The sequence below is a fragment of the Vitis vinifera genome, chromosome 10 (assembly GCF_030704535.1).
Source record: "Vitis vinifera cultivar Pinot Noir 40024 chromosome 10, ASM3070453v1".
In the NCBI taxonomy this organism is placed as follows: domain Eukaryota; kingdom Viridiplantae; phylum Streptophyta; class Magnoliopsida; order Vitales; family Vitaceae; genus Vitis; species Vitis vinifera.
In genome coordinates, this window is record NC_081814.1 from 8,986,119 (window position 1) to 9,004,086 (window position 17,968).

The following is a 17,968-nucleotide window of genomic DNA, read 5'->3' on the forward strand; positions in this document are numbered from 1 at the left end:
AACATTTGAATTAAGAACATTTTAGGGAAAGAAATTTCAAAAAGTAGTTTATTTTTAAAATAAAAATGAGAAAAAAAATTATTGCAAAAAAAATTTCTTCCACCTTTTACGTATGCAACATATTTTTGTACATTAAACATCTTTAAAATTGAAAATATAATACAAAAAATATTTTTTATTTTCATTTATATTTATAAAATAATAAAAACATAAATATAACGCTTTAAAATATTATAGCATTTTTAGAATCCATTTGATAATGATTCTAGAAAATGCTTTTAATATTTTTAATATTTGAAATTTTTTTTCATTCAAGTATTAAAAATATTAAAAGATTTTTTTATAATCACTTTTAATTTTTAAATGCACTCATGGTCAAAACAATTTAATAATAAAAATAAAAATGAAGTAAAAACGTGTTTGGTACGTGTGTATATATAAAATAAAAAAATAAAAATTATGTTTCGAATAAAAGAACCGTTATAGAAAAGCCAAGCCTTTATTCGTTTTCGTGCTGGCTTTAGAAACTAAAAGTGAGAAAGACATATTCCAGTGTTGGCATCTATTATAGTATGCTTACATCACCAACCACAGAGTGCCACGTCGGCTGTTTAATGTTGACCCTATTTTTCTTGAAAATGATTTTCTCTTTTACTTTATATTTTATATTTTCATTTCCAATTATATTTTTTATTTCTTATTTTGTCTTTTTATTTGACATGAAATATGACTCAATCATTATTGTAATGATGGAATCCGCATCATTATTATTATTTTTATAATTTATTAAATATATTATTTTAAATTTTAATATTAATAAAATATAAGGAACGTATCAATCAACCGACAAATCGCTAGGAATATCAAAGGTGACAAATAAAGAGAGGCAGTCTCATTAGGAAACCATCTGAAAATTCCTCTTCTGAGGGATCTGGATGCTGCTTTCCATTAAGGACTAATTCTCTATTATCATCTGCCCATTGTAATTCTTCCATTACCCAACTTCAAGTCTCAAGCCGCAAAGCATATTGGGATTGGTCCCATTTGGGGGTGTAATTGAATATTAATTGTGTGAATGAAAATTGAAAAATCAGTCAATTCCAATCAATATGGGATAATGTTTTTTTTTTTTTCAAAAGAAAAAATCTATTGGACATGAAACTTAATTTATATCCAACTTATCATCTAATTAGATTAATCCATCCTCGATAAGTTTGGTTTAGTTCGATTTTTTTAATTAAGCAAAAACCAATCAAGCGATTTTGTTTTGTTTTGTTTTGTTTTTTTTTACTCAAAAAAGAACCGAACCTTTTTGAACCCCTCAAAAATAACATCATAGGATAACTGTTTTAAACCAATGCGCAGTGAACCTATAAATAGCCAATATCAACCCATCAAGATTGTGCAGCATCAACAATGAGGTTTTGTGTTTTCTTTTTGCTTTTCCTGCTTCCTCTCCTGGCCTCATGTGCAGAAAGAAAGGTTTTCTTGATTTTCCTCTCATGAAACCACGTTATTTTTTGGGTTGTTCTGTGACATATTTTCATTGCTCATCTCACAAGTGCTGTGACAACACAGGTCTATATAGTATATTTTGGAGGACACAGTGGACAGAAAGCACTTCATGAGATAGAGGATTATCACCACTCGTATCTTCTCTCTGTGAAAGCATCCGAGGAAGAAGCTAGAGATTCTCTCCTCTACAGTTACAAGCACAGCATCAATGGCTTTGCAGCAGTTCTCAGCCCCCAAGAAGCCACAAAGCTTTCGGGTAAAACAAAGCGTTCAAATGGGTCAGCATTTATATTTTCTCTCATGAAACAAGTCTAATAGTTTTTCTTTTCCAACAGAGATGGATGAAGTGGTATCAGTATTCCCCAGCCAGCGGAAAAAGCACACCCTCCACACTACAAGGTCATGGGAATTTGTAGGCTTGGAGAAGGGACTGGGAAGAGAACAGTTGAAGAAGCAAAAGAAGACGAGAAATTTATTGGAAAAAGCCAGATATGGTGATCAAATCATAGTTGGGATGGTGGATAATGGTAATTCCAATACAAACGATTTAATTTTCGTGTGATTCCCCTCTTATTTTCTTTCCTATTTTATGGAAAACTCATGTGCTTTTGCCTCTATCATAAGGCTGCAACCTGTAATGATTGATTAGTTGAAGGCAGTGTATACTGATTGCATGTGATGAGTGCGGTGTTGATTAGGTGTATGGCCGGAGTCGAAGAGCTTTAGTGATGAAGGAATGGGACCTATCCCAAAATCATGGAAGGGAATCTGCCAAACTGGAGTTGCTTTCAACTCCTCCGATTGTAACAGGTGAGCGTTCAATCCCTCTCCTGCTTTTATGGCATTAATCCTTTTTACCATTATTCCATGGCTGTTTCCTAGTCTTCGTCAGGAAGAATTAATTTTAAGCAATACCCGTGATATTGTTTCTTCTCCATATGGTCCACTCATGTTTAACAGCTACGGGTGCTATGAATTCTAGACCTTTTGGGTCTTTTGATCAATGTATACATCACCCTTTTTTTCAACCATAAACCTAATTGATCTCTGGTAGGCCACGTAGATTCTTATTTTCCTCCAAATCTTAGCCACAACACTATTCCTACATAGCATTAGAATGATTCTCTCTTTGCAAAATGGGATGTTCTTAGGCCTCATGATTGGTCGAGAAATCTCAGAACCAATAGGAATCTTGCCCGTTAGAAACTGAAGATAGTGTTAGGACAGGCACGGTGACACAGTTCAGTCTCCTTTCCAGGAAGAGGATGAGAGTGGCCCCATTCGAGGTTTGGACCACAAGCCCTGATGCTGCAACCCACCCAGAAACCACTAGCTGCCTCTCCAAGAAGGCATAGAGTGGAATCTGTGTGCTTCGCATTCACGGAACATGTATCAGAGATGGATCATTCTTCTTTCTTTTCAACTGTAACCTACATCATCACTTGATCCCAGTCTGCTTATTCTGGGTATACTGTTATGGGGACCCCTCAGTAGCTTTAAAAAATAAAGGTGTTTCAGATTTCAACTATACTTGTCTAGTCTAAACCATGATCGAGTGTTGCATCTGGTGACTGTCATGTGATTTTAAACGGTCAAACGTTCACACTTTACAATTAACAAAAGTTTGACAATAAATTAGTTTGCAAGAAGGGATCCGAAGCATACTTTTGAAAAGGATTTTGATTTGCAGTTTCTAGTCTTTTTCAGTTAAACAAAGAGAAGTTAATTAGAACAGTTACCCTGGAAAAGGCTAGCATTCTTTTAGTTCGGTGGTATTTGTATTTTTTTTCCTATGGAGAGAGCTGAAAATGGTTTCAAAACTGATACCAAGAGGGGCTTATATAGCTTAACAAGTAGCAGAAAAGTTAAAGCAAACTTCAGATTCATTATGCCCTAGTGTAAAAAGTCCAGTGGTTTAGGAATAAGAACAAGCTGGCATGGTTGTAATTGGATTTTACACACTTCTAGAACAGAACCAGACCATGACAACCAAGGTGTTTTCACCGAAAGCATCTAATGGGCCTCCTTCCCTGTGCTACGTACACACTGTCCTTTTGCAGATGTCGGATGCTATTTACACAAACTGTTCCTGATTCTGATGTTGGATTTTTTAGTGTTACTGTAAAGAGTGTGTTTTAATTGGTGATCCCTATCTGTCCATTTTGTCCATTTTGATCGAAAAGTGAACGGTCTGAGCTGTTGGTCGTTGTTTTTTAGCCCCTCCCATTGCCATCTTGTGAGTTTTATAAATCCAATGCCAAGAAATGCACATGAGATAGTCCTCTGGGCTTGTTTTCAGTGCACACACCTTGCTCGTCCGTGACAAGGGCACAAATGTGACCCACAATTTGATGTGTCCCTCCTTTCTACTACTGAGGTCATATGGGGATGGAGCAGATGATCCTTTTAAAAATTAAGCTTTGACGTGTCCTACGTATTGGCAATTTTGCAGGAAGCTGATTGGAGCTCGATACTATCTGAAGGGTTATGAGTCGGACAATGGCCCTCTTAACACCACAACAGATTATAGATCACCACGTGACAAGGATGGCCACGGAACCCACACGGCATCTACGGTTGCAGGGCGAAGGGTTCACAATGTTTCAGCACTTGGGTATGCCCCCGGCACAGCCTCAGGAGGAGCCCCGCTGGCTCGTCTCGCCATTTACAAAGTCTGCTGGCCGATCCCAGGCCAAACAAAGGTGAAAGGGAACACATGCTATGAAGAAGACATGTTAGCAGCCATAGATGATGCCATTGCTGATGGAGTTCATGTACTCAGCATCTCTATCGGGACTTCTACACCTTTCACTTATGCCAAAGATGGTATAGCAATTGGAGCACTTCATGCCACCAAGAACAACATTGTAGTGGCATGTAGCGCTGGGAATTCAGGCCCTGGCCCCTCAACTTTGTCCAACCCTGCACCATGGATCATCACAGTTGGCGCTAGTAGCGTAGACCGAGCATTTGTCACTCCTCTGGTTCTTGGAAATGGCATGAAACTCATGGTAATTACACCTTTGAGAAACCAAGGGAATGTTCTATGAATATTTTGACAATTCTTGCTTTTATGCGCACTTTCTGCTCTGATTCCTTTTCAGGGAGAATCCGTAACCCCATACAAGCTGAAGAAAAAGATGTACCCCCTGGTATTCGCAGCAGATGTCGTCGTCCCTGGAGTGCCCAAGAACAATACTGCAGCGTAATCTCTCTTTCCAGTTAAAATAAGAATTATTAAAATCATGATTAGTTAAGTGGGTTTTTTTTCCTTTTTTTAATGTTTATCAATTTTTGTATGTTACAGAAATTGCAACTTTGGTTCCCTTGATCCAAAGAAGGTGAAAGGAAAGCTAGTTTTGTGCTTGAGGGGCGGTATTGCATTGAGAATTGAAAAGGGCATTGAAGTGAAAAGAGCCGGGGGTGTTGGTTTTATTCTAGGAAACACGCCGGAAAATGGATTTGATCTCCCAGCAGACCCTCACCTTCTTCCTGCAACTGCAGTGAGTTCCGAGGATGTGACTAAAATTCGTAACTATATTAAATCAACAAAGAAACCAATGGCAACCATCATTCCAGGACGGACGGTGTTACATGCTAAACCAGCACCATTCATGGCTTCTTTCACCAGTAGAGGTCCGAATACAATCGATCCTAATATTCTCAAGGTAATTCCTGTCACCATTTTTTTTTTCTCTTATTGAGCAATCAGTCCTTGTCTGTCAAACCTTTTAAGACTTCTAACTTCTGGCATACCGCATACTCAACAGCCCGACATCACAGGTCCAGGACTAAATATATTGGCAGCATGGAGCGAAGGATCATCCCCTACAAGGTCAGAATTGGATCCCCGAGTGGTGAAGTATAATATTTTCTCTGGAACATCTATGTCTTGCCCTCATGTGGCTGCTGCAGTTGCTCTTCTCAAAGCCATTCACCCTAATTGGAGCAGTGCTGCTATAAGATCTGCTCTCATGACCACAGGTATAGTTAAACAACATTCATAGTAGTTGGGTGGAAGTAAGGCCTTTATTCTAAGTTTGTCTAGTCTGGGCTGTGTCCATAATTTTTTTACCTATCCTATTCTGACCTATGGTTTCCATGTTTGTTTTCTAATATGATACATTTCTCACATTACAGCCGGACTTGTAAACAACATTGGCAAGCCAATAACTGATTCATCTGGCAATCCAGCAAACCCTTTCCAATACGGTTCAGGCCACTTCCGACCAACAAAGGCTGCAGATCCCGGTCTAGTATACGACACTACATACACTGACTATCTTCTCTACCTCTGCAATATTGGAGTTAAAAGTCTTGACTCCTCATTCAATTGTCCAAAAGTGTCACCCTCATCCAACAATCTCAACTATCCATCCCTCCAGATCTCCAAACTCAAACGCAAAGTGACCATCACAAGGACCGTCACTAATGTTGGCAGCGCTAGAAGTATATACTTCTCTAGCGTTAAGTCACCAGTGGGATTTTCAGTTAGGGTTGAGCCAAGTATCCTGTACTTTAATCATGTTGGGCAGAAGAAAAGCTTCTGCATAACAGTAGAAGCTAGAAACCCAAAGGCAAGCAAAAAGAATGATGCAGAGGAGTATGCTTTTGGTTGGTATACATGGAATGATGGAATCCATAATGTAAGAAGCCCTATGGCAGTGTCTTTAGCTTAGTTTTGTCTATCACTTCCAAATTGGAGTATATATATGTAAGGGATTAGAGTTTTCTCAGAATGATTGAAGATTTGAAGGGATTGCAGGGGCAGGAACATGGAAAGAAGATACTGTTCCTGGATCTTTGGTTAATCCTGTTCCAGGATTTCTAAGATTTGAAATAATATTGCTAGTTGAACCTTGATACCTCAAAAGCAATGTGTCTTTGAACATAAATAGAATGAGAATTCTGCTCATCAATTCTTCTTCTTCAAACCTGGCTTGCCTGCAAGTTTAGAATCTCAAGTGTGTGCAATTTTGTATTATAGTTAAACAGACAAAAGTAATAGCAATACAAACACAAAAGCAGTATGAACCTTCTAAAACTTTCCAGAGTGAATGGTACAAATTGATTCAAAATTGGGGCCAACCAATATTTACAAAAGATCACTGGAACCACAATGACCAACATAACTGCCATTGCTCCAAACACAATCACCATAAACAACCCCACAGTGTCTCCCCCCCACAATTTAATTATATACTGAAATCTTAATGCAACCAAAGAAACAAACTGGCCTCAGACTACAGTAAATCCATTTCACTTCCAAAGCACATTCATCCAATGTTTCAAGACAAAGTCTAAATGAAATTTGAAGATACCAGTGCCTCATGTTTTATACTTACCAAACTATCTGTTCTTTGTGACTACAATTTACAACAAATGATGACATATTCATGGAAATATATCTACACAATATGTTAGAACAATCAATTGGCATACAACCACCCACCTCCAGGTTAGCAAACAAGGATAAGGCTTCAACAATAGCTAGTAGGTGCTATACCTTTCCCACTTTCTTGCTCATTTCCCTACATTCCGTGCTAAGAAAATCTATCAGAGTTCAACAAAACTGGAAAGTTTATTACCATATTAGTAGTGCTGAAGAGTTTAAGCTTCTAAATTCCCAAGAGAGGAAAAAGAAAAAAAAAAAATTAAACCACAACTGCTGAACTTGGAGGGTTATCCTTTTAGGGGCCTCAATTAGTGAAAAAATATATTGAGCTCTATCCATCAAAGAACCATAGCAAAATAATAACTGGGCCTATGTACTTCTGGACCTACTTCTCAACAGCAGTATAACTGGGCGGATTGTGGCATGCAGCACTTAACATGATGCATGCTAGTAACCTACAAATTACAAAAGAAATTTTTGTAAGACAAGAAACTTACTGCCAAATCGAAATTCATATTCAAATATATACGTTCATTTGCCTTGTGAAAGGGGGAAATGCTGAAACTTGAGAAAGGGTGTTGGGCTATCATTTGAATCGAGGGGTATCTGCTAAAACAGATCATGTTATCACTGCCATTCTCATTTTGTCGATACAGATCGAGTTACCTGATCACGTCATAAATAAATATTTTATATTTTATTAAAATTAAAAACTATTATAAGAAATTTATATATGTAATTAAAAATTTTAATAATATTTCATTTTTTTATATTTGATATATCAAATTAAATGATAAAGATAATATAAATGTATTAATATACTAAATATTATTAAACGTATAATATTTAAATATAAAGGTGAAAAGAAAATTATAACATTTAATTTAATTACATATCTATATATTTTGTTTTTAAAATTATTATATTAATTTCATATTTATTATTATTAATTATTATAAAATAAATGTAGATATAAATATTTATATTTGTTTAAATAGTTTATGTGATAAAAAATTAAAACAAGGATATATATATATATATAAATTTAAATGGTTTATATTTGTTTGATGGGAACCCCGTTTTGATGGGGTAAAAAAAAAATTAAAATGGTTGAACCGTGTATGTGGTTCAGAGGGAATCGATCGGTTCGGAGGTTGGCCGGTCCCAGTTCAACCATCCGTCTACTCAATTAATCGTACCGAACCGAAACCATGATCGGCATTTTTAAAACCATGCATTTTACAGCTCCTTCTCAAAAATACCCAAGACAATTCCATAATTGTATGAATACTTCCTCACAATTTCGCCAACTATAAATGTTGCTGAAAGAAAAAAGAAAACCCGCGGGAAAAACACAAAATCGGCTATATTAGGGTTTTGATTCTTTTGAAGCATGAAATGGAGAAAGGGAACCCAAACTTAGGGTCCTCACCAAAAATGAGAAAGGAAGCAGAGACGATGGTCAGTCCACCGAGCTTCAAGGGCCTACACACCGGCCCAACATTAATCTAAGAGGCTCATCAACAGTCTCCATAGCCCAATTGGGCTGAGTGTTTGTCAATTCAAGCCCATTGGCGAGGAAGGGAAAATTGAGATAGAAACGACCATTGTTGTAACTGGGGGCAAACCAACCTAAAATACATATTGATATGAAAATTTTAATTGATGTTAAGAGCACCCAAATTGAGTACGCCAAAGAAAAGTCTTTTTCCTTTCTTACCTTGCTCTATTTATACGTACCTTTTCCTTCATGCAATATAACCACTTATCGTCCGACTCCACCATATGTTTTTCTCTAACTCAACTCAAACCCGTTTTCACCTTGAGCAGGGTGACGAAGTTTGAGTTGAGATCGGGATCGGTAACTCAGGTTACAAATTATGTTGGATTACGAGTTTGAATTGAGTCTTGAGCTGGTATTGAAAAAAGGCAAGCAATAGTATGACATTTAGGTGATAGTTCTCTTCTTAGTCTTTATTAAAGGCACCGCTTGGCCACTCTTCACTCATAACATTGACGTAACTCATTCCTCTAAGTATGAAAGGGTTTCACCTTCCTATTTAAATCAGCGAAGGGAGAAGGTAGAAGGCATTATTTAAGGCTAGATTAAGTTTCATTTCATATTTCATAATAATATTGAAAGATGCTTTAAGATCCATACAATGAGAGCCCAATCCACTCTTTACTAACATATCATCAATATATGCCTCATTATCCTTCCTAACAAGTCTAAGAACATCCGTGAACCAAAGCATTCTTCTATTTGAAAGGCATCACCAAATAATAACATAAATTGTTTTTTTTCTCAATTATGAAGGCAATTTTTTGGCTTTGTTTTTATCTTATTATAACCAAAATAGACTTCCATAAAAAATAGTCTTTGATATCCAGTTGTTACATTTTTCCAATTAATTTATACTTGGTAGAGAGAAATAATCTTTAGCATAAGCCTCATTTAAGTCTATATAATCCCCATAAACGTGTCACTTCTTGTTCTTTTTTATAATCACCATAATATTAGTAAGCCAAGTGGGGTACTAAACTTTTTTATGAATTCAATATCTAGCATCCTAGCAACTCTTGATTTATGATCTTCCTTTTCTTTGGTGTCAAATTTCAAAATTTTCAAATTGAACAAGAACAAATTAGGGATCAATATTGAGCATATGAATAACCATAAATAGATTTATTCCCACTATATCCTTAATTTCCCATGTAAAAACAAATTGATACTCCTTCAAAAACTCAACAATTTGTTGTTTCTCAATTGGTAGAAAATTGATGTCAATGGATATATTCTAGTTAATGAATTTTCCACCAAATTTGAAGTTTTCAACTCCTATGTGGGTAAGAAAAAGTTACATTTCTTCCTCACCACTTGTTGTAATTGTTATAACTTGTATCTATGAATATCAATTTTCTCAAAAGCACCCTCCAAATCTATGCAATAACATTTTCTTATAAATAACTAGTCACCAACAATTTTCATAATACTATAAGTTGTTGGAAATAGCATTTTATGATTTCATATGATGAATCTAGGTCTTTCCAAGTATGATATTATATGGAAAAGTCATATAAATGACTAGAAATTTAATCATGAGAGTTACCAACTCAGAGTTGACCAAGAGTGTTACTCCATTTTAATATTTATTGAATCTTCATTAAATTCTCCTAAGATGCTAGTTCTAGGAGTCAATAACTCTATCAAAATGCACACCCATTAATAAATGGACATAAATAAGATATCAACTAAACTATTGAGATCCATTAAACTCTACAATTAGCAACTAGCAAGTGACAACTAGTGAGTCTTTATAAGGTTGTGAAATATCACTTTCCTTAAGGGAGTAAGATACCATGTCTCCTAGTCTGGGTTGTTGAATTATAATTGATCAAACTTTTATTACTACTTGATTGGCATGCTCCAAGTTAGTCATCCAACAATTCTTACTTTTTCCATAAATAACAGAAATCACAACGTCTGCAACCTTCAACTGTATCATTTAAACTTTGCTTAACTTTTTATGTCTCCTCAACCTTGTCACTGTCAACAAGCATAAATAGTTGTAGTTGTCCTTTGGGAAGATACATTTCAACTACATGCTTGAAACTATTAATTGTTTTGTTATGTGACCATGACCATGATGATAAGCATGATAACTATTCCTATCCTTCTCGGACAAGTCTTTTTCAGGCTATAGGGATCATATGAAGTCATGTAGCTAAGTTCCCAAAACACTTGAGAGTATAGGGCATTACATTCAGAAAAAATACATGTAACATCTTTGCTCAAGGCCATAGATGTCCTATTATCACTTGGGCTTTTAGTTTAAATTTGTTTATTGTGTTGGTATGCTTTTTATCCATCAAGTGGTTTTTTTTTCTCCAAGTTAGTCGTTGCCACTATTTTAGAAGTCATCACAACCATAGCCTTCTCAAAACTTGCATATTTGTAGGGTTTTGCAAAGGATTCCTCCACTGTGTCAAGTTTCTTCTTATGGAGGGACTTGTATAAATGAGAGTGGATGGGAATCCCTTACTTGAATACAATCCAAGCAATGGAATCATCATAAGCCTCCACTTGAACTATTACTACACTAAACCATCAACATAGTTTCCTTTAACCCTTCTCCTTCAACCATCCAAATGTTAATTAAAGAATTCATATATCTTCTCCAATGAGAAGAGCATATATACTAAGAGACAAACATCATGTATAAATTGACAAATGAAGTTATGGTCCCGCTGAGTAGATTGTGAAACCATACTAGTATTGGATTGTACAAACTTTTCAAAAAAAGCTCTACAATTATGAGGATTATGTGCTAATAAACCTAAAGTAATCGCTCAAGATCAATTATATATGAAAGTAAATAGAGAAGAGAATATGCAAATACTAGGTTTTTATAGTAGTTCTCTATAACTCGGTTTATATCTACCCTCCTCAAACTTTAAGCGTGTGAGGCTTCCACTAAATAAAGGTTTTTAGCATTAAAGTCTCCAAACTCATTACACTTGGAATATATTTCTAAGGAGTCCTCTACAACAAGATTTTTCATGCTAAATTATTCCCTTTAGATTATAATTTCAATGAAGCCTCTCAAGAGAGATCCTACACTTGACCTCCCAAAGTGATCTCACACTTGGCAATACCTCACAAGGTTATAATTGATAGAAGATTGATTGTAGTATAAGTTTAGGCTCAAATGGATAGAAGATGAAACTAAGATTGCAGTATATTAAGATAAAATACAAGTTTTGAAGCAAGGTACCTTAAAAAAACACTCTCTTAAGGCTTCAATAATATATAATAATGATTTTAAACTATTCTCCATATAATGCAAGAAGTTTTGAGACTTTAAATAGGAGTTGAAGACCTAAACTAGCCTTTAGACTAACTATTGCCCAAGCGGTTCAACTAGTCCTCAATGTTCTCAACCAATTGAAACACCAATTTGCCAACTTAAGTCATTTTTGTTCCTATCAATCGATCGATCAATTCTCCTCAAGTTTGAGAATTTTGTAATTTTAGGGTCAAAAACCTTTGGGAAAATTTAGTTATCAACTTCTTAATCATTAAAAAACCTTTTAGAATGATTTTAGCCAAATTTAAATGTTGATTTTTCCTTAAATCAATTGCTCACTAAATTTATAAATGAACTAAAACCATATTTAGAACTTGGATGAACTTAAAATAGTTAAGTGCATAAATAAAAATTGCAACACATTTTGATCTTAATGTACCAACAAACTTACAACAAAACCCTAAAAAAATTATATTGAAATACCATTTTTTTAGGACTTCTCCATCTTTTTTATTTCCTTTTGACTTGATATTTTGGTAGTTGTCTCTTTGAAAATTCTTTTTCCCTAATCACTCTTCAAAACATAATTGTTAGTTCCAAATCTTATTTTATAATCATCAAAACCGCAATCAACTAAACTTTAGTTTAATAGTAATGCACCTTTGTTGTGCACCAAAGACATTACTGGCTTATGGTAGAGTTAAATAATCAATTGGATTCTTAGTACCATCATAAATCTAGAATTTTAGGAAACATAAATCTGTCACCTTTATTTTCAGAACATGTGAAAAAATGAACTACTAGTTAGTTTGTGTACTATCATACTTATAAGCTAATGGGCATTAATTTCTCCCTATAATAGAGTTAACATGAGTCTTTAGCACATCCAACTGTATTTCTAGAAGGCCCTTATCCTTAAAAGACCAAATGATCTCATTCCTTATAGACTTATCTACCTTCAAGAAAAAATGTGAGTTTGCTTGGTAACATCTCTCAATAGTCAGGGGCATAGAAATAGTTAATGGTGATAAAGAGGGTCTTAATCTCAACCTAGCTCTCAACTTTTCATTATCATTTGCCAATAAGGTACCCATTTGTTGATCAAATTATGTTCACTATAATTCCAAGCTTTCTTGTAGCTAGGGGAAGAAGTTTGTGTCAATAACTTGCTCTTCCTTCTCTAATCTCCCTAATTGCTCGAGCTTTGAGATTTTCTTTCACATAAACAAGGCCAAAGTGAAAAATAAGAAAATTTAAATTAGCAAAAAGGGGGTTTTTTCCTTTCATAACTTGCTTGACTTATATACACATTATAACAAATTTACATTACCACATCTTCATCACTTCCTACTTTTCAGGTGAAGGTAAGAGTGGGTAGCCACTTTATAAAAATATTTCTTGCTGTTAGGAAAGACGCATACCCTAGCCTTATAGTGCATTCACCCAAGCGCCCACGGCGAACACAAAGGGAGTTGATGGACGCGGTCAACCCTCCGATCTGCCAACAATCTCCCCCCCGGCGATACCCTTGGGGTTCAAACCCGTGACCTCGGTTTTGATACCACTTGTAGGACATCAGGCGCTACCAACTCTCCTAAAAGTAATTGCTGTTAGGAAAGACACATACCTTACCCTTGTAATGCATTCACCCAAGTGCCCATGACGAACACAAAGGGAGTTGATGGACACGGCCAACCCTCCGATCTACCAACATATATGTATATGTATATATATATATATATATATATATATATATGCATGTTGCAATTAAGTTAAATCAATCAAAGAATCCAAATAGATAGTTTGGCACAGTCAATGGAAAGGTAGGTGTACACCAGGTTCCATATTTGATTGATTGATTTATTGATTATTGTTATTGTTATTATTATTATTAAAATTTTGAAAATGGTTGTGAAAGTCTCATTTGATAACATGTTTTCATTTTTTACTTTTAAAATTTGATTAAAAATTATAGATATTAAATAATTTTTTTCTTCCAAAATTTAAAGTGAATCATCAAGACATTCATTGTATGGTATTCTTTTTATCAAATCAACAATATCAATTTCTCATCTATAAACATTAAGATACCATCCAAACTCATTTAGAGGGAAAAAAAAACATTCTACTTGATGTTATATAATCATCAAATATGTTTTCATTTCTTATTTTTAACAACAAAATAGAAAACAGCACAAAACACTTTAAATATTTTTAAAAAAAAATCAAAAACAATAAAACACTGAGTATATAAAACGGGTCTTTAAATTACTTCATTTAGTTTTGCTTAAAAATATGTGCAGATTAGATTGATGTCATTATCACTCTAAAATTAAAGATTCTGACCCTCCAAACTCTAATCATTTTCCTTCTCCCAAATTTGATTCCAACACATCCAACCAAAATAATGCCAAACTTCAATGATATGACTCCACCAACGTGCATGCACAAGAAAACCCATAACTGAACGTAAATCAAACTCACACAACAAACACACTTACAATAATAACTCCAATATCAATCAAAACTTGGCTTCAACAATTAAAATATACACGACCCCCCATTTCATGTTAGGAATGGCAATTGTTTGTGTTGTTTCGACTTCATGTCATGTCGATGTAAAAAATTATAAAATATACTTGGTTGTTTTGAATTTTATTTGTTATGAATATACCGTATTTATTATATAAATAATATGGCACAATTTGTATAACCCCTTCAATAATTAAGATAGATTAGGTTGAATTAGGCCTATAGTAATACCAACTTAACAAAGAAATTGAAACGGTCGTTCATTTATTCGTAGAACCAGTTTAAAATAATATGACTCATTTAACTTATTTAAAATTTTAGTATCTGAAAAACCAATTTATTTTTAGAATTATTTATTTAAAAGAATTTTTAAATTTTATAATAATATAAAGGATATGTTTAAAAGGCTAAAATGGAGGATGAGAAATTAATGTCATTTTCAATTATTTATGTTTCTATTATTTTTTTTATATATTAAAAATGAAAATAAATAATTTCATTATCATACAAATCAAGTCCAATTCCCATAAAAACTTGGATTCCCTTTTTTATACGTAATATCATAAATCACTCCTATTCTTATCGTAGTTCATTTGGACGGAATAATTATCCTTCATTCCAAATTTCCAATCCATTAATTTCATTTAGATTGATGTCATTGTCACTAAAAAAACTTAGTGGGAATCCTCCAAAACTTTGGTCAAAATTCATCCAAAATTTCCGGTGTCTAACCAAAATGCTTAACTGAAAAAAGCCAAACTTCTTGCTTCAATACTTAACTATAATTCATTAATTTCATCCCAACACTCTATTGTTGATTTAAAAAAAAAAAAAAAAAAGATAGAGCCATAAACGTAAAAGCATATAATGCGCATATCCGTACAGGAAAAATATGCTATAATTCAACGGCAAATTAAAGTCATACAGTGCAAAACTTGAAGATAAGAATCCCTCCAATACGGCATTTTGTGAACAAATATGAAGACCAAAATTAAAAGTCACGTAGCCAAAAATTCAAAGGGAGGAGTCATTTTCCAGGAATGGAGAAAAATGGGAGTCCGACGTGTAAGTTTCCCATTGGACCACACCCCCTCTCTCCCGGAAATTATTTATTTTTTGGGGGCCTGTTTGTTTGGTTTCCAAACAGGGCCTCTCTTATCCCAAAGGCAGACTTCGTTTGGCTTTAGCTAAAATGTAAAGCTTGGACTTGCACGAAACCAACGGCTGGGATCGGGAACGTGGCACTGAGCAGAGGAATTATTGAGATTCCCTGTGACGTCACTTCCCCACGTGGCGTGTCACTAGTGGTTTGTTTTATTAGAATTATTACGCTGCTTGCTGCCAAGGTTGTGGAATTTGATTAGGTGGACCTCGACAAAAGAGCCCAGCTCACCCGGAGCATGAGCCGACGGATGCGCCGAGCTCCCCCCGTCCCTAGCTTTACACCTACGCCTCCCCCAATCATCACTCTTAACATTACAGCTTTCAGCTTCAGGCTTCAGCTACTGCAGCCATTTTCTCCTGGCTCGGCTATCCTCGACTTTAATTATTTTATTTTTTTTCCTTGTTAAAGCCTTAAAGGGTAGGCATTTGGGGAATACATGGGTTTGTTAAATTAATTGGGAAATTAAAAATAAATGTTTCCTGAAAGGTTTCGTGTTGATCAAGAAATTAAATTAATAAGATACACGCTGTATTTAATCATTAATCCAATTTAAATCCATTGATGAATATATCAAATTTAGATCCAATTAATTACTGGGCACAAAATCAATGCTAATCAAGTGGGTCCTCTTAATATTATCACCCCTAAATTGAGAAAGTCCGACAATAATCATTTAATCTCTTTGGATGCTACGAGACCATTTGCTCATCCACCTAATAAATTGTAACCCTATATTTGGTCTTTCATTTTAATCAACCCAACAGAAAACCACAATCTACAATGCTATTAGCTGTATATGTTTGGGGACGAATAATTGATGCCCATACAATAACCCCCTAGAAAGTGATTCATGGTCTAGCCAGAATTTTCTCACGGTCCAAGGACGGACCAGATGGATGATGAGAGTTGGGACTCGGGAGTGCGATTTTCCTAATCAAAAGTTTGGATGTGCTTTTATGAGTCATAATGACACCATTCCACTTTCTTGGTCATTGCATTAGACCATTTCAACAATAGGGTGACATTGTGACAACACTTTATCATCACAACTGGGAAAATAGTTTCGAAAAACAAAATCACATGAAATGTATTGTGTATGATTAATTAATATCATTTTCTAGGTTTGAAAAATAACTAATCTGACGAAAGCTTTGGCAGAAAAATGAACCACTCGAAAGGGGGTGGTCCCCTGAAAACCCAAAGGGAATGAGACCCAAAACTGGAAAACTAAAAGTCATGTAAACATGAGCACATGAAGTGTGTGGCCAAAGATGTGAGTACAAATTTTAATTAATTTTAAAAAAAATTTTGAAAGCCCACTCCAGCATTAACAACGCGTTAAAGACAGTTTACAAAACCCAAACAAGTCACTAAATAAAGAGCCGTGAGCCATAAGAAAAAAGAGGAAGGAGCTGTTTGAGTGAGGAGCCGATGGATGGACTCTAGAGAGAGAAACAAACAAAAAAAACAAAAAACTTAGAGAGAGAAGGGAAGAAAGAGTGAAGCGAGGACCGCACTCAAGGCCTTTAGAGTGACGCCATCTGACGACAAAATCATTAGTGTGCTCACTACGATTTAGATTCCCCTAATTTTTCTCGTCAATCAAACACTCTCCTTCCTATAAATATCACCCATATGCCTCTTCTACCATACTGTTCTATCAGCCTTTTGTTCATTTTTTCCTATAATTTTCTCTGACATGGAAGAGTTCCAGGAAGCCGAGGTGATGTTTGCCGATAAACATGATTACAGAGAAATACCATCGCAAGCGAGTCACAATCATAAGTTCGCGAAGAAGAAAAAGAAGAAGTCGGTTCCCATGAATATTCCCACCAGTGCTTCTCTTTGTGGAGATTCGGATGAATCCCAGGAGGATTTCGATTTTGAAGATGAAGAGATGGTCCCGCCGCATGTCATCACCAGCCGAAGAGTAGCCGGGAAGATGGCGTTTTCGGTGAGGACGGGCACTGGGAGGACGCTGAAGGGGAGGGATTTGAGTCGGGTGCGGAATTCGATTCTGAGGATGACTGGTTTCTTAGAAACATGACACAACTTGCTTCTTTAGCTAGAAAAGAAAAGAAAAAAGAATGAAGGGAAAATTTTATGGCTGTAATGTCGATCTGTATGTGTGGGTTAATCCATTTGAATTCTCATGCATTGAAGCGAAAGAATGAAAAATTGTGAATTAATTAGAAAATGGAATATAATTTAATTATATTTTTCCATATCAGTATCTTCTTCTTCTTCCTCGTCATCATCATTTTGTTTTCCCTCTTTTATGATGTCATGTAGCTTACAGATTGGCTGGGTTCAGTTATGCTGCACAGGGTGCGCACTGAGCCCCACACCAGTTCCGGTTCTTGTCTGAACTTCGGCAGACTCGAACATGAACAGCTGGTTTACAGAGAAGGATTAAAGGGAGTGTTTGGTTGGTTCATGAATTGAACGAATCCATTTCAGACTTGAAAATGTTTCAATATGATATACTAAAAATGAAGGCATCCAAACGAGTAAGTTAATCCATTTCTTTAAATAATTGTCCCAATCTTATGT

The 17,968-nt window shown here is 35.2% G+C and overlaps 2 protein-coding genes across 2 annotated transcripts; both read left to right on the forward strand.

Moving 5' to 3' along the window:
* Window positions 1-1,384: 1,384 nt before the first annotated feature.
* Window positions 1,385-6,430, forward strand: LOC100250276 (subtilisin-like protease SBT5.6). Its single transcript, XM_002269339.4, has 9 exons — window positions 1,385-1,482; window positions 1,579-1,771; window positions 1,851-2,042; window positions 2,214-2,325; window positions 3,968-4,526; window positions 4,620-4,720; window positions 4,823-5,183; window positions 5,286-5,499; window positions 5,656-6,430. The coding sequence occupies exons 1-9, from the start codon at window positions 1,417-1,419 to the stop codon at window positions 6,192-6,194; spliced, it is 2,337 nt and encodes a 778-aa protein (XP_002269375.1). The 5' UTR covers window positions 1,385-1,416; the 3' UTR covers window positions 6,195-6,430.
* A 10,395-nt stretch (window positions 6,431-16,825) lies between these two features.
* LOC104880497 (protein S40-1) lies at window positions 16,826-17,640 on the forward strand. The gene has a single exon (XM_010657294.3). It carries the CDS (start codon window positions 17,115-17,117, stop codon window positions 17,460-17,462), a length of 348 nt encoding a protein of 115 aa, XP_010655596.1. The 5' UTR covers window positions 16,826-17,114; the 3' UTR covers window positions 17,463-17,640.
* The last annotated feature ends 328 nt before the right edge of the window (window positions 17,641-17,968 follow it).